We start from the raw sequence: 27,890 nt of genomic DNA, 5'->3' as shown, positions 1-27,890 counted from the left end.
TGAGGGGAGGCAGACACTGCTGCAGCAGGGTCTGTTTAATACCAGGGTGGGGAAATGGAACGGTACAATGTTAGGACTGTTTGTGTTGACTGTCTAGGGACTAGAGGGAACACTGAGCAGTAATAGTTCTCATAAATACTAATCATTCTTGAGAACAGAAAGAAAATACTGCAGAACTTTCTATGGGATTCTTCTTTCCTTGGTATAATAATTATTTTAGGTGTAGTTTCATAGCACATTGTTAACATATGTCACGTCTTTAAGTATTAAGCCTCGTAAGGGTTTTCACAGAGGTCATGGTTAGTGTTTCAGCCAGATCGTGTAGAGTAGTTTATTACTATAATATCGAACATCCACAGACTTGAATTTTGGTGTGTGTGCTGTGAAAGAAGCCCTAGACCCTAGACCTTTGTTCCAAAGTAAATGCACACATGTACCCTGAATATTTTAAGTTGCCTTTCCCAACATTTTAAAGGAGCTGTTTTGCTTGTTGGTAACAAGGACATTCTGAAATAAAATTATTTGGTCAGTTTCAATGCCTTAAAAACCATGTAATATTGATTAAGAAAATAAAACTTCAAACCTACAGAATAGGTTCTTTATAATCCTCTTACTCCCCCTATTCCATAACTTCACTAACTTCATTGCCTTGTACCTATATATATTTATAGGCACATACTGCACTGGTACACTCCTAGTAGAAAGGATTACACCATAACTCTGGAATAATTACTCAAGGTTAACTCACAAGCTTTTTCCAGAACTTTCGGTCTTTATCAGCACATTTGTTCGGTTGTCATGTTGCCGGCTCATTTATACTATCCTAGTTTAGGTGTTATAAACTGAAATATCTTTCTTGTTCTGAATTGTTAATGGAGACCCAATGCACACACAGTCACAAAACTGGAGTGAAACTGAAAGAATAAAGAAAATATACAATGTTAAACTGTTATATTTGCCACACACATATAGAGTATCATAGTGGATGTTAATATTAGTGGTAGGCCAGAATATGTAGGAACAGGAGAGGATTTGCATCATTGTAACTTCTGCCATGAGGGAGCACAAGAGTTGCAAGAGAGAAGGTGAAAGCCTGAAGCAGCATGGAGTCAGGGATTGTTCTCGCTCATCGGATCATACAGAGAGTTGAACCTTCCAACAGGCATCTAGGACCTGCCATGGTCTGATCTAAGTTGTTTTGGACAGACCTGCTACTCTAATGTAGTAAGCACTGTGCTGGCTTGTTGTGGGACCTTGAGATAATGTATGTTATGGTGCTATACAAATTGAATTGAATAGAAAGGGCTACAGCTCTTAGGAGTGAGTTGGTAGTGGATAATTGTTGAGTAAGAGTTGTCTCTTTAGTCTTTGTAATGATGCCTATCACGTCTGGGCAACTCTCTACATCTGTATAAATTGTTTGATTTATTAAAGTCTTGCAGGAAAGCTGAAAAAGTGAGTTCTGTTGTCAGGTGTGATGCAGGAACTGATCTGGATTCATAGTACACACACACACACACACACATTTCTAGTACTCAAGGAGTGTTTTACTATCACAAGAGAACTTGATAGCATCTATTCTTGCTGCAAGTCTAGTAAATGAGTTAACACATAGCTAATGCTGAGGATCAGTTGTTTTTGATTGGGGGGCTCTTCAATTGTATACATTTTTCCCACTGGTTTAAAATAGCTGTCCTACTGTGCATTAGTCTTGAATGTGCACAAATTTGGAATACGAGTACTTCTTAAAGACACTTCACTCACTAACAGCCAACCCAGATCCAACTTTTGTGCAAAGGTGCGTCATGTAGACTGTTAATTTGCTATGTAACCTTATGTTCCCTGACAATGTTCCTTCCCAGCAAGAGAAGTATTGCAGCATCTGTGTCAAGCTTCAGCATGTTGGTAGCTTTGCTTCTCCGATGAAATGAAAATGGTGTACCAGCTCTTTTTATTGGACACAGTCTATAGAGGTTTCTGCTTTTACACCTGCAGTGGAGGTAGCCACGGAGCCAAATCAACTTCTGTATAAACGGGAAAGCCTGACGGGACGGGAGGCTGACACTGTTGTGTTACATGTCACGCCTCTGATTCCACAAGAGTGACACGCTGCATAAAATCACACATGAGGCGGCAAATGCTGCCTTGTTTGGTTCAGTGTAAACAAACAAAGGCAACATAACCTCTTTACTGCAATGCAGAAGGACATGTGAAGACACTTTCTCCTCTTTGCTGCCTTTGCCTGAACCAGGCCCTTACTGCTTCACTGCCACTGAGGACGAGGTGCGAACACTGAGATCTGAACACAGAAACGTTGTCCTTGTTTTTGTTTGATGATGCTCTTTGAGATCTGAGTCGAATCACCTGGAGTCTGCACTATCCTATAGTGAGTGAAACCAAAATACAGTAGGGGGAACCAAAACACCAACGTTAATTGGAGACTCTAAATAGTATGTAGGTGCGAATGTGAGTGTGAATGGTTGTGTGTCTCTGTGTTGGCCCTGTGATACACTGGTGACCTGTCCAGGGTGTACCCCTCCTCTTGCCCAGTGCCAGCTGGGATTGGCTCCAGCTCCCCCGCGTCCCTCAAAGGATAGGCAGTATAGATGATGGAGGCATGCATGGATGTACAATCCAGTTTTGCCATTAAGCAGTCCTGGATATTTATTTAGAGTATGGCCGTATACCACCACACAAAACAAGTAGCTTTCAGACATTCACTGTACTCTGCAGAACCTCTGGACATTCTTTGGAGGGGTAGTATGTGAGAACACAAATGTCCGAGTGAGAGTGTTTGACTTTCTGTTGACTTTCTCTGGCCAGCCCCCAAGAAAAACTCATCAGAATGTCCAAATATATTAAGGCTCAATACCCAGCTACATGATATAAATCGGCAGCTGACGAGAACAATTTGAAGGCTAGCTTTCACCTGTGTGTTTATTTTGTGTCTTGTGGGTTTAATTTTCAAACAGAGATTTTCTATACAAGTCTAATATCTCAAATGTCACAGCATCTCATCAGCACAAGAATGTACCATAACTCAGCGGTTGTCCTGTGCAGCCTTTGATTTAGTACTATCTTCTTTGAGGTTAGGGTAAACTCTGACTCATCCATTAAGTGTTTGTCATTTGCTGCATTCCTTAGTCATTCTAAAGACAAACTGATGGTCCACTGGACCTGGTGGTGGACAGGCTGTGGAAGCTTGACTAATTCATCAACAACTTCAACCTTGATATTTGAAGCAGCCATGCCTCCACAGTACCCATTATAGTCCTAGTTATTAAAGTCATAAAGTTGTTTGACCTTTAACCAGGAATGATGATGTCTGAATCCCACAGTGTCCCAGCATGCATGCTGCCACTAACTCTTTTGAATTGCATCACATTGAAAGAGAAAGGTGATGGATGTGTGTTGTAGCAGTGTTGTGTCTCCGATATGTAGCTTATCTATACTAATTATCACTTCATTTCACTAATAAAGACCATGCCGTTTACATCTTCATCTACAAAGATGATGCTAATTATATAAAAAAGATTTATTAAATGTCAAGGTTATGAAGGGTTTGATAAGGATCAGTCTTTGAGGGATGAATGACTGTCAAAGATGGAAGAATGAAAGGGCGTCGTTGAGGCCCTATGAGGCCAATTGTGATTTTTGAATATGGGCTACACACAAAGATTTGATTGAATGATTAAGTAATTGATTGATGGATGGATGGATGCAGAGGAAGAGGCAGAGGATTTCAATGGTTTGGTCTTTCTGTATTTGAGATTTAAGGATTCAGGAACCTTTTTAGGGCTCCAGAAAAAACAAAGAGGTATATGAGAAAGTAGTTATAGACCTTTGATTATCATATAGAGGTGAGGGTGAGAAATGGAAAGGGTAGCATCAGCATTTAAATGAAAAAGTTGAAATCACTGATAGAGGAAGTTCTCAGGCCCCGTACACACCTGGTATTATTAACATGTGGCGCCGGTATGTATTTCCACATACACAGAGGACGTGAGTTGAGTAAGCGGCCCTTCAATGTGGCTACGGCAACATTCGTGTTCACACTGCTGAAAGAATGTGGACATATGTGGCCCAGACCACCTCCGAACGTGGCCTGGTGTGATCGGATCACAAAAGCCCCATGTTAATACCAGGGGTGTACTGGTTCCTATTTTGAGAATATAGGTGGAGGTGATGAAGCTGTTTAGGTCAAGGGAGGATATTCAGGTTACAGACTTGTGAAAAGTTTTGGAACAGCTTTATCCTGAGTGATAGGAAAAAAAGAGAGTTTCCGCAGCAGAGATGTTTATGATAGCCTCTTGGGATGTGGTGATTTGATTTGAGAAGTTGAGGTTTCAGTGAAGATGTTGGTTGAACATGGCGGGGTCAGTGCTGCTTGGGAATCTGAGTCGAGTGACTTTGAATTCTTGAAAGGGGAAATTGTATTATCACTAGATTCCTGTGGGTCAGCATACCCTCAATATACAGTCAAAGATGTAATCACCGCTGCATGTCAGCTGTTTTATCTTTCATTTTCTGCCCTGCCCTCACACCTCTCTCATTCGGAGTTGCAATACATCCCCTAATGACAGATGAAGACGTTTTAATTAAAGAGCTGCCTTGTGACATCACTCATCTACAGCGTGCTGAGGACAGCTATGCTGCGGCCAGGTTGGGAAGCTGGGCACAGATTTCAGTTTTCCATTGCGTAAACCCCAGAGCCTGGCTGCTGCTCAAAATGCAGATGGTATTAGCCAGGGTGTGTGTGTCTGTGTGTGTGTGTGTGTGTGTGTCTGTGTGTGTGTTTATCTCCTTATTCAGTAATGTCCATAGCTAACAGGACTGGGAATAAACTTTCCTGCATTATCTCTGCAGTGCTGAGGTCCTTTCAAAACCGATTCATACTCTAACTGACTAAAGTCCAAGACTGAATCTGAGACCACTGCATTGCATGATTTCAGCCAGAGACACTTGCTGTTTGTCAAGAAAGACTTCATAAATATTAGCAGAGAGATCAACAACCTTCCCCACTCAAAAAAGAGAAGAAAAATAAAAGAGTCACTACGAACCACCATCTTGAATATGCAGCAAGCATGTTACAATTTCCCTTCAATGCTACTGAGGTGTAGTGCAGCATTATTGTCTCTCAGATGAACATACAGCTTCTTGATCTAAGGGAAGTAAGTTGCTACGCTCTCACTATTATCAATCTTAATGGAAATAAAATATATTATCAATGGGTTTTTTTTCCCAATAATTTCTTACTCCAAGGTTTTTTCAAGGCAGAATTGTTTGAATCAACAGTTGGTGAGTAGCCAGCAACCGTTCAGGCCTCCGGAGAGAGGAAACAGTTCTGGAGTCATTTTCCAATTGGAATGTGAGTGGCTCACTGCCCAGTCTTGAGTGGTCTGCTAATGTTTTTGCTTTCATCCTTGTATACCTGCGTTTTCTTTCCTTTTTGTCTCTTTCGTTCTAAAGGACATTTATCCAGCTTTATTTCACCTACTGTTGTTACTGTCCAACTAAACCCTGTGAGAGATGAGGGAGAAATGGGACCAGTCGTAGGTGGTGGAGGAGATCTATTGGTCCATTAATTTAGCACATTTTCAAGGAAACAAAAAATAAGAGTGAGAAAAAATTATAAGAAATTACTAGCTTCGTTTTTATTCTGATTCATTAGTAGGAGTGCAGGAAGAACTCAATCATTTTACTTATTCTACTTAAATAAAAGTGCAAATAAATAGAAACATATTTACCCAAGTAAAAGTAAAGGTACCACATTAACTTTTCAACTTGAGTAAAAGTATGTAAGTACTGGATTATAAATACACGTGAAGTATTAAAAGTAAAAGTAGCCTACTTTCCAAGTGTAGCCTATTCCGTAATGTGACGGTATACTACATCATTATGTGTGAATGTGAATTTTCTTTATCGATTATATTCATTATCATACTTTACAGTACATAAATCTGGTTGTGGGTGATTGTTAAACAAATGACACGGTGCAATTTCCTACACAGAAAATTGATAAGATCCTCAACATGTCTCAACATGGTCTGCCCACAGCTGTGTATTTGTATTTATGTTTTTTTGTTTGTTGGAGGAGGAGGAAGTCCATGTGGTTGCAAACCTTTTTGGCACGAGCGCGTCACCTAAGTTAATTGTCCGTTTATGACAGGTCTCTACCTGAAATAATGCTCTGCACTGTTAATGTAACAAGTCTATAGACCCCATTTTCCCGGGTCTAATGCTTCCTTCAAACTTCTAACAATAGTGTTTAATCTCATTAAGGTTATTTCCTGGAGTTCCAGGAGCAAGTCAACAACATCACCCACTTCCAGGGCCAGACAGCCACACTGCACTGCAAAGTGACAGGAAACCCACGACCGTCCATCCGCTGGCTGAAGAATGACGCCCCTGTGGTCCAGGAGCAGGGACGTATAACCATCCGCAAGACAGAGGCTGGATCAAAGCTCCGCATCCAGGACCTGGACACTACAGACACTGGCTATTATCAGTGTGTCGCCTCCAACTCACTCAAGGTCATCTCTGCCACAGGCGTGCTGTACGTCAAACTTGGTAAGGTTCTCATTACTTATACATTGACCTAGTAATTTAACCATATGTACAAAATGTTGAAGGTTTATTGTTTGACTAACTGTATACACAGTAAGTGATGAATAAGTGAAACACAGTCCTTTATGCTTCACCTTATCATGATGAAATAAATGAATACATGTAATGACACCATCTGCATTTAGACTGGTTCTGTTGAAGCCTCACTTTCAGTATACAATTCTGTTTGACACCAGGCAGGACATTTCATGGAAACATTTAATATCAATTAACTGTCAGAGATAGTGCTTCTGCAGGAAAAACACAGAGAGAGGGTATCCCATTTGTTTTCTCAGTTAGCCACCCATCAGGACTGAAACAACTGGAGGAACTGTGGAAATGCAAAAACAGAAAGAGCCCCATTTACGTTTGTTGACACAATTTGAATGTTTTCCTTATGTTGTTATTTTGGCTCCACAGGACTGATGCCCACACAGGGCCCAGATGAATCGTAAGTGCACACCTTATACAGATTCATGTGTTTGTCAGAGTATGTGTGAATAAATGTTCCAACAGCTACGGAAAGATGAACCTTCCAAATTAAGAATCTTTTCATCAGAAAAGTTGCAAAAACTTCTCCAGCCACTCCTGCAGTTTACCCATTTCTGTATTTATGAATGGCACATTTTATCGAACATAGGCTTCTTCTATCACAATCAAAGCACAGAAAAGTAATTTTACAATCATCAAATCGGGGAGAAGTAAGTTTCATTCTAGGAGGATTTGAAGAGGTTCTGTGCTGTTGATTTGTTATTATGTGTGCATGCATGAGCAGCATCAAATATACCAATCAGTGATTCAAAAACCAATCATAAATGTTAACCAAGGAACCCGCTTTCATTACATTAACTGATTATGTAAAAGAACAGTATGTTTTTTTAGGTCCAGGTTTCCGGTAAAACTGCAAATGATACCTATGGAGAACATTAGAGACTGAAACTAGTGTAAACGGGATGAGTAGAATACCTACCAAACAACCTTATACCTACCAAACAACCTTATACCTACCAAACAACCTTATACCTACCAAACAACCTTACACCTACCAAACAACCTTATACCTACCAAACAACCTTATACCTACCAAACAACCTTATACCTACCAAACAACCTTACACATGCATTGTATTATCTTTGCATAGAGATATGAAAGGGATAGTTTTATAGTGCTTTGTTTTTGGTGCAATCAGATGCCTGTTAGAATATCAGTCTGCAAGTTGATTTCTGAACATTAACCTTGTTTGCAAAATAATTTGTACTATATTAAAATCCCTCAATAATGACAAAGGATCTGTGATATCTATTATAGTATTTTAAAAAACTGCAACTATTTGTAATATGAAAAAAAGTAGTAAATCTCTGTATTTTATTCTAACAATAAATCTCTTTATATTAGTCCAATATAAAAAGTAGTAGTCCAATATAAAAAGTACTTTTTATTTGAGTACGTTTTGAGTACTTTTTATACTTTTTGGGCTTGCAGTAAATAGGAGCGGGACAGGTGGGACCTAATGTAACTGTACCTTTTGTAATGTCTAAGGAGCTTGTATATAAATATATCCAGACATTTGGCCACAGTAGTTTTTTTTTTATCAAGCCATAATCAGAAAACGGTTATTAAAATAGTACATCAAAATAAAATCAATAACAAGCAGTGATCGATCACAAAATTAAATCAAGAAGGAATACATGTAAAATAATCAATAAACAATCATTAAAAATGCACTTTGAAAACATTTAAAATCTTTTAGATCTTGATAATAAAGTCAAATATCTCATTGAATTAATCAGCAAAATCACCATCCACATTGCTCAAATCCTCATTCCGCAAACAAAGTGTGATCCAACAGAAAGCCTGTGTTCTTTAGCAGAACAAACCTTGAACCAGATACGATTCTAACTTAGTTAGTCTTCAGGGTAAAAGTGAAAAGGATATGGAAAAAAGGTCAAATAGAAAACTAAAAGATTTCTCCAAACAGTCATAAAAAGTGAGTTCAGTAACTCTTAAACCCTCTTAAAACTTCTTACACTGTCTGCTCCTCTGGCCCTGTGCTTTGAAACATTATATTACCAAATTTAGACATTTCTGCTAAACTTCCAACAACCCATTTTTTTGTACTTTCACTCTGAATAATGTCTTGTTTGCACTTTCCTGAGATGTTTGTCTGTTCAGGAAATACAAAGTTGATGGAAACAGCCTGTGTTCCCAGAACACACTTATACGCCTCATCTAGGATTCACAGAGTTCATAAAAAGGTCTTACTCCATGTTTCATCAGCACTTGAAAAACAAAGAGTTGAGCTCTGCACCCAGAGATTCCGACCCACCCCCACCCCCACTCTTATTCAATTTGATGAGTCCCAGCCCCCACTGCTACAGAGGGCTGTTTGCCTGTTTATTCCAAATGTATTAATATTGTCCACATTGCACCAAATTCACCGCTGCACCTCCTGGGCTCATAGGAGCAACACACCATTGACACCCATGCATGGACATATTCTTTGCATTAGTAGGAGTAGTAAAGTGCCTGTTCTAAACGGGCCTGTTTGCTTGGCCTGTGTTAATGCTCTGGAGTCTACCGCAAAATTATTCCTTCACATTGGTGAGTCCTCCTCAAACTGTTCTACAATATACAAGTCACTTTTGTATTGTTTGTGTGCTTGACGTTGTGTGGAGAGTTCTTTTATATACAATCTATAGTTCAGGGTGAAGTTAAAAAACGTAATGTTCATCCTTCCTGGTTTATCTGCAATGAAGATTTTATAGACAATCTTATTCGTAAAATAAAACTAATTTTCTCAATTATTGTTCACATATGTGGCTTAAATATAAGGTTGAATGATTGACCTAAGTGGTTTTATTTTTTCATACATTGCATGTTGGCTATTTCAGAGGTCTGTTAAGCAATCAACCCAAGTTCCAAAACTTTTCAAAATGAAAGCTCTATAATTCTGCTCAGTATAGAGTTTGTTCAAGTATTGCAGCAACAAAATACAAGTTGTGCTTTTATGGAATAGGGCTCTTAACCTCTGATTTCTTTGGGTTGATGTTTGGTTATATTCATTATCATTATTACGCCAGTATATTAACTGAGTGGTGTTACTACTTAGCACCAGTAAATATTTGCATTTTTCTCTGCCAGACGAGGAGGTGGGTTATGGAGCTACCTATCCTGAACTATTGTAAATTGTGTTTTCACCTCATTGGTCTAGGGTCAGGTTTGGTTCCAGATTATGTTAATTGGGGTAAGGATTCAAGTTTTAGGTTTAGACTCCAGATTAGACAAGCAAAGCAACCCTTTCCTTTATCAGACAAGCTGAAGGTTTGTAGTGGTAAAACGTATTAGAAGGTGGGTTTTTAGCAACTGACTGTAGTTAGTAGAAATCCTCAGAAGTGCAAATGTATGTGTTTGAAGTATTACAAGTGGCTGCCCAAAGCTAAAATGGGCATGTAAAGACATGTCAGCTACCTCCATTGCTTTGTCTGACTATTAGAGGTGGTGAAGACCTTGTGCTACGCTGCACTGAGTGATGCAGCCAATGATGAGGGTAGCAGGACATTTTCCTCTCTCTCTCTCTCTTGCGGGTTTGACTCACCAGCACGAGGCTCAGAATAAATTCCTCAGCCAACAGTCAGACACTAGTCAGTAGTTTGCATGAGCTTGCTCTGAACTAGAAAGAATGCTGATTCATGTCCTCAGTCAGACCAACAGTTTCTGAATGAATCTCATCAGCCAACAATGTGATTCCTTTAATGTCTTATAGCTAGAGTCAGGGAGTATGGGGCTTCAGGAATAGCTGGTATTCATTTACATTGTGTAGTTATTCAGAAATGTCAAATGTAACGTTGTGACAATATCAGTATGAGCTAACTGGTGTCCTTCGTAGAATTATTCATTAGAACCGTAACTTAAAACTGCCAATTATTTTTTCAATTAATCCGTTATTGTTTTCATTTGTCTAGATTTGTGTGACCAACCAACTGATAGCAATTATTCATAAAAATTTCAAAATTCTACCTAAATGTCCAGCAAAATTTTGATTCAACTGTAAAGTTGTGTTCATATCGACATGAGCCCAGCATGAAAAGTGCAGCCTCCCTCATTCAGCAGTTCACCAGGGGCTCAGACTGAGGCCAAGGTTCAACCAGGCTCAGCTTGTGCTCCTTTGCTCCATGACTTTGTAATGTGAACACTGTATTTCACAGCTGCTGCCATGACAACTTCCCAGTGTGCAGTGTGTTAGCATGATAACCCTGTAACATCATGGGTCTGTGACTCGGTTCTTCCTGGATCATATTTCACATAAATCCAAAACAACATCACCCACCAAATTAGCTCTTTTGCATTGTTATGATGCTGATCCTGTCCTTTTGATTTCTACATCCAGTCCCTCCAGGTTCACCCCTCACACATGGCCTGGCAGTCCTGTCAAACTATTTTTGTGGCTGTAGTTGGTCTACAGTTGGTCCTTTCAAAACCTGTTTGGACAGGAAAAGAAAGGATCCAAGGGGGATACTTCAAATAAAAGACACCATGAGCACTTTTGTCTATTAGTAAGTTGTGGTGTGCAGTAAGATATATACCAGCTTCTGGGTCAAACTCAAAACAGACTCACTCAGTAAAGTCCAGATTCAAATGCTGGTTAAAATAGAACAATGTGAACAACAAGAGTCATTGTCAATATTTATTCCCATACCCAGCAGCTGAATGAAATTACGTGTGCCGTGTAAATCTGATTGTGGGTAATGAAAAGAGAAAAGACTCCCAGCGTCCTATGTAGCAGGGCAGAGCAGCCAGGCCATCATCAGCTGGTTTTACTGCAGGCAGGTTTTTACTTTGTGCTTTGGCCTCAGCCTGTTTGCTTTGTGGACTGAGACTTAAGTCCTGCACAAACAGAACTTATGATTGACTTTAGCAAAGATCCAAGTTTGAAAATAAGATTAGGCTTAAAGGTCCAGTTTGGAAGATTGAGTTGAAAGGGTTATCATCTAAATTGTATGAATTGTTGTTTTCTTTACCTTAGAATGGACCCTTTATATTATAATACTTTAAATATACACCGGGAGCGGATCCTCTCTACGGAGGCAGCAATGTTTTTTTTACAGTAGCCCAGACTGGACAAACTAAACACCATTTGAGATACATACTTCAGTATGGTGCTCTGTTCAAGTATAAGCAGATGGTTGTGTATGGGAGGAAATTAAATACTGAGGACACCATACAAGGTCGTCCTGTCAGCAGAGATCTCGTGGGTGTTGAATGCTTCGTGGAAGGTGCTGACTCCATGTAAGAAGGCCTCTGGTGGACCCCATTGGATAAGCAGTGTCTTTGCTGTTCTGGGGTTGGATCCTCAGCATCCACTTCTTGTGACATTGGCTCGGACCAATGCTACAATGCCACTGCTACTTCACCTCTTTATCCTTCTCCTTACTGATATGTTGTGAAAGAGCTGTTTTTAAAAAACGTTTTAATTTGTTAAAATTACACTTGTAGGTGCAAAGTTGGTCACTGCCCCTGATCCCATGACTCTAGACCCCCAGCAGCCCTCACAACCAGGCAAATAAACTGCCCTGGGCCATCTTCTGTGGGCACTAATAAGATATTTGAGGAAACAGCATTGTTTGTTTTTCTTTTTAGGTCACTTGAAAAAGGTTTCTGCCAGCCATACCGAGGCATCGCCTGTGCTCGCTTCATTGGCAACCAGAGCATCTATGTTGAGTCCCTGCAGATGCAGGGGGAGAGTGAAAACCGGATCACTGGTAAGATAACCCACACATTAGTTGACATACTTGAGTCGTTAATAAACAATTATATTGTAATTCTTCGATTTCTGAGTCCATATAGGCAAGATCGAAATGGTTCAACCAGGTGTCTCTTTCTTCTCTCCAAAGCTGCTTTCACTATGATTGGTACGTCCACCCACCTGTCGGATCAGTGCTCCAGGTTTGCCATCCCATCCTTCTGCTACTACGTCTTCCCTCTGTGTGACGAAGGCTCTCGGGTCCCCCGGCGCCGTCAGCTCTGTCGGGATGAGTGCGAGGCCCTGGAGAATGACCTGTGCCACGCAGAGTACACCATCGCCCGATCCAATCCCATGATCCTCATGCAACTGAAGCTCCCCAGCTGCCACCTACTGCCACGACCAGGCACGCTTGATGCTGCGTCCTGCATGAGGATTGGAGTGCCACCAGAAAAACTAGGTCCATGTAGGTAGATGCTATGGCATGCGTACACACGCACACACACACACACACAACACACACACACACACACACACACACACACACACACACACACACACACAACACACACGCACACACACACACACGCATTACAATTATTGATTTAAAACACATCGCTCATAAAATCAAGGAAAAATGCATTATTGTAATACTAAATGGAGTTGGTCAAACCACCATTTGATCTTACCTGTTTGATGCAACTCAAAAGTATAAAGGAATCACATCCAGCCCAAGAACAAGCAACCAATCACTGTTTGTAAAAGCTTCAGCTTTGATGTCACCTCAGAGTTTTAAGGGATGTAGCCATGTGTTCAGTCTCAGAGAGGACTCTGAGGAGTTGGTATCGTAACCAAAACCCATGTTCACTTAAGTTTGAAATTTGTTATTTTACAACTTTGAGGATCATCATGAAATAAAAATTTTCCTGTGAAGTGGAACAGTTCAGAATTTGGAGAAATATGCTGATTTGCTTTATTTCTGAGAGTGAGATAAGGAAGATGGATATCTATTGTGTAAAGTACAGAGCTGGAGTCAGGATGTGGTTTGCTTAGCTTAGGATTTTTTGGAAAGAAAATAAGCATATTTCCCTAAATATTGACATACTCCATCCAAAGCATTAGTTTGCAACTTGAAGCTCCAAAATGTGAAATGTTAGAATGTGAAGTGCACAGAAACACTGGGTAATACAGTCCTATTCAAATTGTGAGCATGGTTTATAAAGCTGCACACCTCAGAGCTGTCCTGGTATGCCACACACTGAACTGAATCCACAATCATTGTACACAAGGTAAGTCACCTCTCTCAGAGTGTTTGAGTATCCTCACTGTGTCACTGTCTGCTTTACAGATTCCCCCGAAGACCACATCTGCTACAATGAAAGTGGGGCTGAATACAGGGGCACCGTCAGCATCACTAGATCTGGTCACCCCTGCCAGCCATGGAGCTCTCAGTACCCTCACAGTCACCATCTGTCCCAGGAGTACCCCGAGCTCTGGGGAAGTCACAACTTCTGTCGTAACCCAGGAGGCCAGATGCAGGCCCCCTGGTGCTTCACCTTGGACCCACATGTCAGGGTGGACCTGTGTGACATCCAATCCTGCAGTAAGTCCGAGTGTTTACCACAAATAACCAGTAAATGACACAAAACAAGAGGGGCATACCATCAGTATGTACAGAGTGTAGGATCTGCCGGAGTGGGATTTCATTTCTAAGTTACACAAGGTAGTGGCAGTGCATCATTGAGAGCTGTATTAGTTCAAATCAATATATGCTAGTGCGGAGTGGTGTCTGTTGTAAGAGTCAGTATATGACACTGAACTGAGACTGACATATCATCAAACACTTTACTATCGACACTGCTGCAGAACAGAGGACCCACTGATGGCACTTTTCTCGCCCAGGCCTACTTAACAGAACAGTAAAAGCCAAGGTTTAAATGTTTTCACATTTGCAATCTTTATGGTTAAGTTTGACAGAATTTCCTCCAAGGTCATGTTGGGAGCTGATGGTGGTAAATCTGTTCCTACATTTTGACCATTCAAATTATTGTAACAATACTTCTCTACTGGAACGTTTTGTGAACTAAAGTATCACATTATCGCTGTGGGTGTATAACTGCTGTGATGTAGGAGGTTCTTTGGTCAACATGTATGGGGCAGCACAGTTTAGTGTGACTGATTGGTTGTGTGTGTGAATGTCACACCTTTTAAAAAAGTGCACGTCTGAACAACAGAAGCTGCTGCCTTGAGTTGACCAGATCAGGCTGTTTATTCCATCATTGTCACTCAGTGAATGTGTGAAAAGGAGTTCAGACATCATCTTTTGTCACGATTAGACCACCAGCATTCTTTCACAATGGAAGGGTGATGAAATAAGAGACTGTGGGTAGCAGCGTGGACTGTACAGCCCATCGGCGTGAGTCATTTTTCACCACACGCTTTGTAACATAATGCTGCAGTAGAATGAAGGATGTCCTGTGGCCACCCAGAGGCCAGAAAAGACCGTTCAGACACATTCGAGCAAATTTGTCCACATTTTCATTTGGACTACAGGTTGATATTGAGGTGTAGAAGCTGCTTCTTCCTGTGTCACATGTCCCTGTTGCTGTTGGTAGTACATAGTTCATTCATAAGAAGGACGGCAGGGCCCACTCACACAGCAGACTGGGCTATCACCTGGGGCAGCTTTAAGAGGTCTTGGAACATTGTGAAGGTCAACACAAAGTTTACTTAAGACATTCTGAAAGCTCCCTCAAGTGTCTCTTTCCTACAACAGAGTATTAGACCCATATTGAAGAAAGAAAAGGCTTTTTAAAAAATCCCCTTAAATTAGAGAATAAAGTTGTAGGCTAATATTGAGAGGATAAAGTTGTAATATTACAAAAATAAAGTAGTAATTTATGAGAAAAAAGTAATAATGTTTATATATAATTTGATGAAAAAAGATTCCTGAGTCAAAGTCCTGATTCATATAATAATGTGGAGCTGAAGATTCCATATTTCGTTATTTGAGAAACCTATAGGTTACTAAAGTAAACCTTGAATTGGCTCATTACAGAGTACTGTACAACACAGTTTGCGCAGCATGTAATCAATAACATTTCGTAGCCTACAGTGTCTCTATAAGTGTTTCTGCTGGTAGCTCACAGCCACAATAAACAGGGCCTCCATTAAACACCACTGACGTCAGAACCACCACATCAGTTCTGTTACTAATGTGCAATTCTGGGGTTTAGGACCCCAGTTAACTCACACTATCAATGCACTTGAATTAATTGCCAGTACCTCTATCATATTTGGCCAATTTACAGAAGTTTAGATGAGGTAATTTGACTGGAGACTGTAGAAATGCATCAGAACTGTGTTCCTCAGGGATCCTTGTCCTTTTTTACACTGTATATGCATCCTGATTTAAGCTTATTGTCAATATATATCTATCCTGTGTTTCTGTCTTTGTTTAATTTTTGTTCTAGTCCCTATGGGCCCTCAGTATTTTTTTCCATTAGTTCTTTGATTTGCTTTTCAGAGAACAGAGCACATTTGTTCCAGTAAGACTTTACCAGATGTAACTGAGTGGAATTTCATTCTTGCACCATGTGGAAGGATGTGGCTTTTAATGGGGATTATCCACAGTGACATTATTTTCACTTAAATAGCCAAATCAGGTTCTGATCAAGTGTTGTATGAACCCTCTTTCCACAGATAATTTGTTCAAATAATGACTATCTCTGTTACTCTGTTATCTTACAGAGCCTCCAGAGAACCCAAGAAAGGAGATACTGTTCATTTTAATCCCTGCAATTGCCATCCCATTGGTCATCGCTTGCCTCTTCTTTCTGGTGTGTATGTGTCGCACTAAGCAAAAGGCTTCGACTGACACACCACCTCGCCAGCTCAGCAGCTCACCCAGCCAGGACATGGAGCTCTCTCTCCTCAGTCAACAGAAACACCAGGTAATGCATACACACAGTGCACAGACTCTTTGATAAAGGGGTACTTCATTTATATTAACATTCTGATGAATAGCAGTGTTCTTACCAATATCAGCGGTGCATTCAAAGACGTAGTAGTCTTATTTATTTCTTAACAAAGACTTCTGGCAAAATAAATGACTATGCTGAAATTCAGTGTGGAATCTATTCCATGTGAACACAAGAGGAGTTGAAATAGCAAAGTCCTTTAAACCAGGTTTAAACTCACGCAACCCCTGTAAGGTGGGACTTTAAGACCTGAAGGCCCCTGTCATTTCAGTTAACTCTGCGTTTTGTGGTTCATTACCAAATCAATCAAATACCTGCATTTGTGGTATGTTACGCAGTGACATAAACAGAGTGAATCTACTCTTTACTTGGGGATTGTCAAGATGGAGTTTACAGTGATGGTTCCTTTGAGAGTTGTAAAATTCCCTTTTCAGGTTATGATAAACCACTGTGACTAGGGTTCTGTTCAGACCTAGCATTAGTATGTGTCACCTCATGTGTCTCCTGTGACAACTTCAGATTTTCACTTCCTCCTCTATAAACACTTTCACATGTATGTGAAACACTGAGAAGTGTAAAAATAATTTGGGCTCATTATGAAACTGTAGCTGGTCAGATGACGTCAGCTGAATAGGAGTTTGTTCAATGTGGCTCAGGACACAATTATGTTCACACTGCTAAAAGAATGTGACCACAAGGATCCCAGACCCCCTCTGAACGTGTTCTGAGTGATAATATTAGGTCTGAACAGAGCCTGATTCTCAAAGTCACATCCATGAATCTTAGTTCTTCATTTCATTGGTTCCTCAGGCAACACTTCCACCAATGCAGATTCTTATGTTTTTGATACCCTGCGGATTTTGGTCCGAACATCCATTACACCCATACACCTGAATTAAGAGCAGTTGTATTCCTGTGCTTACGTACTGCATTAGGCTTTATTGTTGACCATACACTTTGCTGACATGTATTTGTGTTTATTGATTTGTTGCTGCAGGCCAAGCTGAGGGAGATCAATATGTCAGCAGTACGGTTCATGGAGGAGCTTGGTGAGGATCGGTTTGGCAAGGTTTACAAGGGCCAACTGTATGGCACCACTCCTGGTGAGCCGGTCCAAGTGGTGGCCATAAAGACATTGAAAGACAAGGTTGATGTCACTCTCTGTGAGGAATTTCGCCATGAAGCAATGCTCCGCTTTCACATACAGCACCAAAGCATAGTAAGTTTGCTGGGTGTGGTCACCAAAGAGCAGCCAATGAGCATGATATTCTCCTACTCCAGCCTTGGTGACCTGCATGAGTATCTGGTGATGCGCTCCCCAAACTCAGATGTTGGCAGCTCAGATGATGATAAGACCGTCAAGTCCACTTTGGAGCAAGCCGATTTCCTTCATGTTATCACCCAGATTGCTGCTGGAATGGAGTACCTTTCTGCCCAACAATTGATCCATAAAGACCTTTCTGCACGAAACATCCTCGTCTTTGACAAACTCAGCATCAAGATACTTGATCTGGGCCTGTTCAGAGATGTCTACTCTGCCGATTACTACAATCTCATGGGCACAGGCCTTTTCCCTATTCGTTGGATGTCCCCAGAAGCAATTATGTATGGCAAGTTCTCCACCGACTCTGACATCTGGTCTTACGGTGTGCTGCTGTGGGAGACTTTCAGTTATGGTCTGCAGCCGTACTGTGGCTACTCCAACCAGGACGTGATCGAGATGGTTCGCAACCACCGGCTACTGCCATGTCCAGATGACTGCCCAGCCTGGATTTACACTCTCATGCTGGAGTGTTGGAGTGAATTTCCAGCAAGAAGACCTCGCTTCAAGGACATTCACACACGCCTGCGCACTTGGGAGAGTCTGTCTAACTATAACAGCTCTGCTCAGACTTCTGGCACCAGCAACACTACTCAGACCAGCTCTCTCAGCACAAGCCCTGTTAGCAACATCAGCATGAGCACCGCAAATGCATCCCGCTACACCAGCCCGAAAAAGAGCTCACCATTCCATCAGCCCCAGTTCATGCCCATGAAGGGTCAAATGCATCGGCCAATGGTGCCCCCACAGCTCTACATTCCTGTCAATGGATATCACCCAATGTCAGCTTACCCATACCTGCAGAACTTTTACCCCATGCAAATACCAATGGCAATGCCCCACCAGCAGATGCACCACCAACCCCAAATGGTTCCCAAAGCTGGTTCCCACCATAGTGGCAGTGGATCCACATCTACAGGCTATGTCACCACTGCCCCCTCCAACACCTCTGCGACAGAGCGAGCAGCTCTATTAAATGAGAACTCCAAGACCACTGACGAGGACTTGGCTGACAGGGCATCCCAGGAGGAGATAGACCAACACGAGGACTTGTCAGTGCCTGAAACAGAATTGCTAGGTGATAATGACCCTCCACAGACTGAAGAAATGGTGGTCCGCTTGTCAGACACATAAGTGTGGTGATGTTTGAAGGACAGTTGAGCTAAAATATTCTGTGAGCTGTGCTTGCTTGCCAGAAAATTCAATGAGCATCGTAAAGTGAAAGGAGAAATTCTGCAGAACTGTGACTGAATGTTTTTTATGGGTTTCTTAGATAGGACAGATACATTTGAATGCCAAGTGTTTGTCATGTTTGTACCTCTTACATGCCTGTGTCAAAGAGTAAGCAAAATTCAAAGTGCAATCCTATTCTCTTGAATGCCACAAGGGCATTGTTCACCTCCTTTACAGGCAGCCCTGCCTACCAGTTGGTAAGAATTAGCAAAAAGTGAGCTGATCACTCACACTCTTCCCACCCGCCCACAATGCCAGTGGTGTTTATTGGATTGTACAACCAGGCCATAGGTATTGCTACCAGAACCCAGAAATGAACCCAGGTTTCTGTGGTAGAAGACAAGGGCTTTACTTGTGTGCAATTTGTGCACCCTTTGACAATTTGATGTTGTTTTTGAGGTGATTATTTTGTGGTTTGTGAAAGCCACAGACATAGAACAATAGAATGTATGATGACCAAAGATAGTGGTTTTGAAAGTAACTTTGTTATTAATGAAGTTCACTACGATGTATTTTGTAACTTACCGCCATCAAACAAAAGAATAAGAACAAAGACTCTTGTTGAATCTCTTTTGAGGCCATTGACAAAGGTCTTATTCACAACATGTTTCCCATGAAGCGGATCCTTTTTATATATACTTTTTTAACCAAGTTGTACAGATTTTTAATTTATGTACTTTGGTTTTGAACATTTTAGTTGTTAATGTTTTTCCTTTACTGGTGAAAATTGCTAAGCCTAGTGTGAAAACTATGTCCTTTCCACCACATCTGCTTTGTTTGCAGTTTTTTGCTTACCATGCATTGTGTAGATCCATCTGTGGAGTATCCAATAAAGTCATATGAAGAAAATTGTGTCTATCACTTCAGTCAGAGCAATAAAATAATGTGCTATCATTTGTTAATTTTACTTTATAGAGAAGAAATGCATTTATTGCTGATACCAATAAAATTATCTCAGGGATTTTATATTGTATTTCTCTAATCTTTAGATTCTTATTCACTGTGTGTGTGTGTGAGTGAGTGAGTGAATAGTACACAGCACCTTGCAGTATAATAATTTCAATGTGTATATATATATATATGATAATATAATAATAGACTGATACACACATATATATGAAGTTAAGTGTACAAAGCATATTTTCAACTTATGAAAAATGGCAACGAAAACAAAAGTGTTCAGTGTACAAAATAAATTGTGTGTGTGTTTTGTAATGAGGGGAACTAATGAGCATAAGTTTTATGCTCCTATTGTAGCTGAAATTCCTTCATCGACCACATTTTTATTATCCAGAAGCAGATGGAACACATTTAGCCTCTTCTCTTATTGGGTGCACATTAATACTGCAAATGTGACTGTTAACATAAATTTCAGATGTATACTTTCATCAAAAATAGCTTCCCTACTTTAAAATATAATCATACAGAAACAACCAAAATGCTCTGATGTACAGTACAGGAGATGTACTTAATTATTGTAGCTCACTTTTGCTGCCATCTGAATGTAACAGCTAAACTCTGTTTGATTTGAACTTTAAAAAACTCTGAGCTTAGTTGTTTAGTATTTGTGTGAGTGACAGGCTGTGTCCCAGTGAACTCTGGCAAAACTCCAGACTCTTTGAACTGGAACGTGGGCACTGTAGCAGTTAGGCCCATAAATATGTCACAGTAGTAACCATTGGGCCATTTACCAGGATTGTGAGTGTGGGTGTTGGGAGAGACTCAGCAGAGACTCTGGTCTGAAGCAGCCATTTTAACTCTGAACCTCCAGGTACGATCCAAATTCTTACCAGTGATCCAATAGTGACCCCTAGAGGTGTTGAGCAGTATGAGCAGATGGATTTCTGGTCGTTTTATATTTTAGCATTGCCTCACTTCATCAAAATCCATGCAGTGCAAGCATGTTTTATAGCAGCCCATAATAGGCTGTGTTTTGTGGATAAGATTTACATAATTCCACCACTGAGTATCTATAGGACATTATAACATTTTAATCAGCGTTAACTAATTCAGATTCTTATATTTACTGATTCTAACAGTAGTAGTAGTTGTAGTATGGTATAAGTGATACAAAGGTCAATTTTACAAATCACACTGTGATATATATTAGATATGGGTTTGGGTTTGACCGACCACATATAAGCCAAGCCAGTCTGACCATATATTACACACACACATATATATCTTGAACTGCTAGTAAAACTTTAATATCCATAATAATTTTATAATAATATTATATCGTCATAATATTAGCACTATACTATAATACCCATAGCAATTTGATAATAATATAATATTACCATAATATTGACACTATAGTACGATAACCATAAAATTATTATAATACTATTATATTATCATAATATTAGCATTATACGATATTATCCATTATAATTTTACAATTTTATTATATTATTATAATACTAGCACTATACCATATTATCCATTATAATTGTATAATTGTATTATATTATAATACTACCACTATACTATAATATCTATAATAATGTAATGTTATTAGCAGCAGTAGTGTGGTGGTAGTATCTCCTGGTGAAGCGCCGCACCTGAACGCACCACACGCGTTGCCGATGACGACATACATTTTCTATGAGCTCTGAGCGCTCTGCCGACGCCAAGCGTCATTGGCTGAAAAGTCTGAAGATGCTGCGTTGCGATTGGCTCTAGCGGCCGTCCTTTAACCTGGCTCTACCAATATAGTTAGAGCGGTGACCTACTAACATAGATCCATGAGTCAGGAGCCACCTTGAAGGGAAGCAGGTCCGGGAGGAGAGCGGGCCACCACCTCCGCCTGTGTGCTGACTGCCTGATGGGGCCAGTGGACTCGTCCCCGGAGCTTGGTACGAGGAGGAGAACCAGAGCCAGGTCAGCCGGCCGCGGGTAGAGAAGGTACAGTTGTGATTGGAGGTGCCGCTCAGCTCCATGTTCTCGTGTCCAGTGTTGGATGAGTGTTTACTCGCCCTGAACACCGCCCACAGTCCAGCGCAGCGCCGCGCACGTTCGCCTGCGTGCGGAGCTCTGGGTTGTGTTTCCACTGTGCGACAGAGCTCGTGTTGTTGTTGTTGTGGTTTAGTCGGAGCTGGTCAGTGTTGGGAGTCCAGTGGCACGGGGCTGATTAGATCGCATTCAGACACGCGATCTAATCATGGTCTAATGTGAGGTGACACATTGCGACACGGTTTACACAGTTTGAGAGTAACGGCGAGTTATCCATCCCATCAGCGGCCCTGGATCTGTACGTGGTGTAGTTTCTCCTCACGTTCTAACAACACAGAAGAGCTCCACCGTTCTGAGTAACCTATGATGTCATGTGAGTAAACAGTGTGTGAGCACGCAGCCTGAGATCTGTGGCCGAAATGTGTTCACATAGAGGTCATCTGATTTTAAACTCTCTCTCTTCTCTAACCACGGAGTTTAAAACCGATCATCTAGAAAGACTTTCCCAAACCCAGGCCCGTGTTGTGATTGCCACCCAGCAGATCTTTCATAATGTGTGCAGCCATCGAAAGTGCTGGCAGCCGGAGGGACTCTGTTATTGTGTAATGTGGACACAATGAGGGAATGTGGTCAGCCCGACCCGACCCGGTCCGGGCCGAGCCCTCTGTGAACTTACGGTGAACCGGCCCGGTGCAGTCACACTGCCACCCATCCTCCTCACGTGTCGTCCAAATTTAGTCCTGGTGTCACATGTTTCCTCGTTAGAAAAGACAAAAGCGAGTGATAACAGCAGCCATGTTGGGTCAGATCCCAGCATTGGCGAGACCTGCTGATTTGAACACATGGAGCTTGTTGAAATGGTTCACAGTGGACTACTCGTCAAGCATGCAAACATTTTGCTGAGTTGCAAGTACTCTCGTAGATTACTAAGGAAGTGGCATGTGGCTTCTCTGGGATCAGGTTCAATCAAATACATTCCCACTCCATATGAAAGGCACCAGTCTACACACACACACAAGCCCACCTGTCACTTCCCATTCACTCAACGAATAAATGTTGACCTACAGCAGCAGCAGAATTCGGACACAGTCAGCACACCCCTTTAACCCCTCTCCATATCATACGGAGACGACTTGGTGCTGTACTCATAATTAACATCAGTTATGGGGGAGTGTGTGGCTGTGGAACGGCGGCCTCCGGTTACAGGCTGTTTCTGTGTTTGAGCTCCTGCCAGGCCACATGTTATGTCACATCTGTCTTCAGTCCTTTTCTGGGTGTGTGGGATCTTGGAATCCAAATACAGGCCTTTTTTAGGCAATTCTCCCCTGGCAAAATGATTTTTAAACCGAGGATTAGAAATTAGATTTAATATTCAACATAAGCAAACAAAAGTGTGTCTCTGTACATACAGAATTAGAATTGCTTGACAAAATAATGCGTAGTAATTAGAGTTGTTGACTCTGTATGTATTTTCCACCCTTGTTAACCGTCACACACCTTCCCATGACATATTTTACTAATAGGGGATTATGCCTTACAGCTCTTGAAAAAAAAAAAACAGTATATCAAAGTATTCAATATTTCCTAAGATCAATCACAAAACATACATAAATGTCCATCTTCTCCCCCCTGACCTACCACATAGGGTCAACTTTCCATGAGAATCATTAGATACAGCGCTCTGCCATCTCGGCATTGACCTTCTGGGCTTACTCTCCTTGTAGAGGGTGTTGTTGATCGCCTTCTGGACAAATGTCCAGTCAGCAGTCTTCCCTATGATTGTGGTTACATGTACTGAACTATACCTAGAGATACATGGTATTTATACTGTACGAATAGAGTTTTTCTTAAACTCGAAATTAAATATTCGTATATTTTGAGATATGTTTTTTAATTATTTGTAGGAAATAATCAAAATTTCATAAGACAAATCTACTACTGAACTTGCTTAAAAGTTGCGAGCTCAGACAGATACTTGTCATTTTGGTGTAAAACTCATTTATCTCCCTGTCTTTACTGTAGAGATAATTAGAACATTTATAATCATGTAATTACATTAATTATAAAACAAATGACATAAATCATGAACAACAATTATCCTCTGCTGCATTTTTACTTCAAGCCATACACTGACGTAAGAGACAGGCTGCACCAACAGACAAGGAGGAGAACTAAACAATAAGACAACATCTCTGTTAAGAAACTTCATTCTTATTAATAAACGATTATGAAAAAGATCAGTAAAGGAACTTCATCCTCATTAGGAAATTATTATGCTTAATTTTTTGCATTTTTCCCGCATTTCAGATTATTTAGTTGAAATGTTGATTTAAAGGACATGTTTTTTATTTCATTTAGTAAGTCGAGATGAATGCAAATAACACAGGAAGTGAAATGTCTGCTGATACATTGCAAAACATTGTATCATCTCATAATACAACTGTTCTGAATCATCTGCAAGGCAAACACCCTCCCTAGAGAAAATACACCACTTTAAAAAATGACATTACCATTGATTACACGATTAACTTTGTTTCAATTCAACACTAACATTTCAACCTCTCGTTGTTTTTCCAGATTTCCTCCAGTGGATTCATTGAATGTGGCTGTCAATGCATACATGCATTATGGTGAACAGTTAAAGACTTTCCAGCATATTGTCCGTTGCAGACAGTGGTAAATATGCAATCAATCAAGCAAGAGCTGGACTCCAGTGAGTCCTACAGTGGAGAGGATTCCCTGGCCCTGGCCCTAGAGGGGGCTAACAGAGACCTGATGGGCCACAAAATATCTGCGATTCCATTTAAGGCTAAAACTAGCTGTCGCAGGAAAAGGGAGTTTATCCCCGAGGAGAAGAAAGACAACATTTACTGGGAGAGGCGTCGCAAAAACAATGAGGCGGCCAAGCGCTCAAGGGAGAAGCGGCGCATTAACGACATGGTGCTGGAGACCAAGCTGATGGCCCTTGGAGAGGAAAATGCCTCCCTCAAAGCGGAGCTCCTGTCACTGAAGCTGAAGTTTGGCCTGTTGAGCTCAGCTGCGTATGCCCAAGAAGCCCAGACGTTATCCAGCTCCGCCACTGTCAATCTTTACCAGGAGTTTGTACCACCCACCGATGATCAAGGTTCTTCCAGCAGAGATTTGGAGTCTCTTCATTTGCGTAGTAGCTGTATATCAGTCATCAAGCATTCACCTCCCATGCCTGAGACATGCACTGCAACTCAGGGTAGCTTCAATGTCTGCAATGCCACAGAGGTCAAGCAAGAACCATCGGAGAATGGCAGCTATGCACAGGAGAGGAGTAGTCCCTATGAGCTCTATAGAAACTACATAGCCAGTCCTTTGTCTGGTGTTTACTCCCAGCCGGCTTCATTACTGCAAGTCACCAGGTCATCCAGTAACTCCCCCCGCACCTCAGACGATGGTGCTGTAGGCAAATTGTCCGATGGTGAGGATGAGCAGCAAGTCCCCAAAGGGTTCATGCCGTCTACAGCTGGCCCAACAAGTGTCATTGTCTCCACACACAAAGTGCCCGACACCACTTCTTCAGCTTTGCCCCATAAACTGCGGATTAAAGCCAGAGCCACTCAAATCAAAGCGGAGACCATTGACCCTGAATACGAGTTCTCTGGAAAGTCCCCAACTCCGGGCAGCATTACAGAGGGAGGACGCTGCCGGACCACTCACGACTCTTCAGAGTACACACAGTCCCCCCTGCTGTGCCCTTTGTCAGTACAGGTCACCAACATGCAGGGCTGGAGCCACCGGTCTGAGCAGTGGCATAGAAGCAGCACAGATGCACTGTGGGATGGCTGCAAGAGTAGCAGGCGAACCTCAAGCCCCATCTCAAACAAAGCTGCCGTAGATGGAGAAGAACCTTCCTATGCACACTCACACGCTGAGCACTTGTATATAAAACAGGACCTCGCCTCCCTTTCTGCTAAAGTGGCCTCCTTTGAAAAGACTGACGGCAACACAGCAAGATTCTGTGATAGAGTCCAACAGAAGCACCACTGATCATCAGTGCGTCATCAAAGGGTTGTTCCTCTGAATATCCTTTTGTTTTGCATTTCCACTTCATTTGCTGTTGCACTGTGAGGTTATTAGGGTTAAATCATGTTTCCATTCATGTAAGTTTTCAAATAAAATGTGTAGACCTAATGGCAGAGTCTAAACCTATAGACTGCTCACTGTTACAAGCTGAGAGGTATAATTACAAAAGAATCAGTGCACAATACCACTGCACCCGCTCAGCTCCACAACAGAGCTGCGTCTGCTCCTCAGCGTCTCTTTTCGAACACAATGTTTTCATTCATTGCTTATTATGGCGGTGTTTCCAACCACTGTTCAGTTATCACCAACGGGAGTTAATACTTCCTGAAATATTAAAAGCCTACCAGGAAACAATGGCCTCTAAGGAAGGATTTCAATGTGAAATATCTGGAGAGTTTCCTTGACAGTAGTTTGATCAGGATTAGGGAAGCGAAAGCAACTGAAACTAATTCTGACTGGAATCAAAGTTTCTGCTGAGAGAAACCTGATGATGATAATAATAATAATAATAATAATAACTTGGATTTATATAGTGCCTTTCAAAGTACTGAAGGCCACTTTACAGAGTCAGAAAAAGGCTCCATAAATAATTAGATTAATTTAAACGGGAGTAGATCAGAAAGTGGGAGGAACCTCTTGAAATATAGCATGGTTGTGAAACGGCAAATAAGAGGCCCACCTCTGATATCAATCTGCTTCAGCCTTGTTTTCTCTGCAGAGCAGATTGACCAAATAAAGATTTTACACAGTATTTGAGAATTGTAAATTCATCACAGACATCACTGTAACACTTAAACCCACAGACTTATTGAGTAATGCAATATGGTTATTGTATTGAGAAAATTGTACAGCCCATGCCTCTGCTTTAAGGGATATTTGGTGCTTTATTTTACAGGTTTGTCATTTCAGAATAATCAATGTCATGACACTTCCTGTAAGGAGCTCTGTAGTTTGGTTTGTATTAATGGAAAGTAGATTTTGAATTGGCACATTTCCATTTATTGTGCAGCAGAATAGGCCTTGCAGTTGGCTCAGATTGAGGTGGGATCACATTCTAACCACATGCAAACACGTTTGTGCGGTTTGTGACCTTCCTCAGTGAGGTTATTTAGGTCTGTACTGTCTTACTCATCTGCACTTACTGTAACTAAGCACCCTTTAGAGCTTCAATATGTTCCCTCATGTCATAAAGTGCAGTACATGTGCCCTTATTTCTTCATTTAATGTTTTTTTTTTTACTTCGTTGACGCATTTTCACTCAAAATGTCCTATGATTAGAACATCTTTGAGAATGGCAAGTACACATACTGTTACAGAGACTGATCATTTATGCAAATAACTTTTATGAGTTCACTTTTAAATTCTCTGCTACTGTCACTGCTTCACTGTTTTTGCCAAACAGCCACGGCTCTTGCGCTCTCTTTTTGTAATAGTCTTGTTAGCTTCCAGACTGCTGGTAAAACTGACAACGTGTGTGACACTGGCGGGACAACTGTGACTACCATCTGATGGAAGTGACAACTGGACTTTATAAAGCTCTGACATTTATTCTGTCACATTTTGGTGAACAAATCATTTTCAAAAATGTTTCCGGAGATTCTGCATTACAGCCTCACACTTAATTGTAATTGTATTATTACAGTTTACAGCCACCGTACCCCTGCTGTATGTTGTCGTGTAGTTCATTTCAAATGAATGATGTGTGTGCATTTGTTGTCATACTTTGGACAATCTCGTTGGTGATGACCACTTTCATCAAGTTATTGTAACAGTGATTCTTTTGTTTACAATAAATGTCTTATCACTGAATCATGTGTGCTCTTATATTTTTATAGCTTTCATATTCACCCAATATAAGTATACATCATGTATACAAAGCTTGCATTTGGAAACAAATCTGTACATGAACATATGAGAACCAGGGTTGTGACTGACGATGGACTGATGAGTCCATCTTTTGCTGTGAATCCAAACCATGATGATGCTTGACTGTGAAACCCT

General features: G+C 41.0%; 2 protein-coding genes across 2 annotated transcripts in view; both read left to right on the top strand.

Moving 5' to 3' along the window:
• ror2 (receptor tyrosine kinase-like orphan receptor 2) overlaps positions 1 to 19,730 on the top strand; it is a 45,836-nt gene extending 26,106 nt beyond the window's left edge. Inside the window, exons 3-9 of the mRNA XM_035184273.1 lie at positions 6,283 to 6,570; positions 7,027 to 7,057; positions 12,245 to 12,366; positions 12,499 to 12,813; positions 13,696 to 13,950; positions 16,098 to 16,300; positions 17,325 to 19,730. Of these exons, the coding sequence (XP_035040164.1) occupies positions 6,283 to 6,570; positions 7,027 to 7,057; positions 12,245 to 12,366; positions 12,499 to 12,813; positions 13,696 to 13,950; positions 16,098 to 16,300; positions 17,325 to 18,782 (2,672 nt within the window). The 3' untranslated portion in view covers positions 18,783 to 19,730. The remainder of the gene's footprint in view (positions 1 to 6,282; positions 6,571 to 7,026; positions 7,058 to 12,244; positions 12,367 to 12,498; positions 12,814 to 13,695; positions 13,951 to 16,097; positions 16,301 to 17,324) is intronic.
• A 2,154-nt stretch (positions 19,731 to 21,884) lies between these two features.
• On the top strand, positions 21,885 to 27,698 carry nfil3 (nuclear factor, interleukin 3 regulated). The gene is given in 3 exon segments (XM_035184264.2): positions 21,885 to 22,209; positions 24,414 to 25,790; positions 25,792 to 27,698. Coding segments are annotated over 2 exon segments (1,368 nt in total). The 5' UTR covers positions 21,885 to 22,209; positions 24,414 to 24,518; the 3' UTR covers positions 25,888 to 27,698.
• The last annotated feature ends 192 nt before the right edge of the window (positions 27,699 to 27,890 follow it).

Source organism: Hippoglossus stenolepis, chromosome 18 (genome assembly GCF_022539355.2).
Source record: "Hippoglossus stenolepis isolate QCI-W04-F060 chromosome 18, HSTE1.2, whole genome shotgun sequence".
NCBI classification, from domain to species: Eukaryota; Metazoa; Chordata; class Actinopteri; order Pleuronectiformes; family Pleuronectidae; genus Hippoglossus; species Hippoglossus stenolepis.
This window is presented reverse-complemented; position numbering and strand designations above follow the sequence as displayed.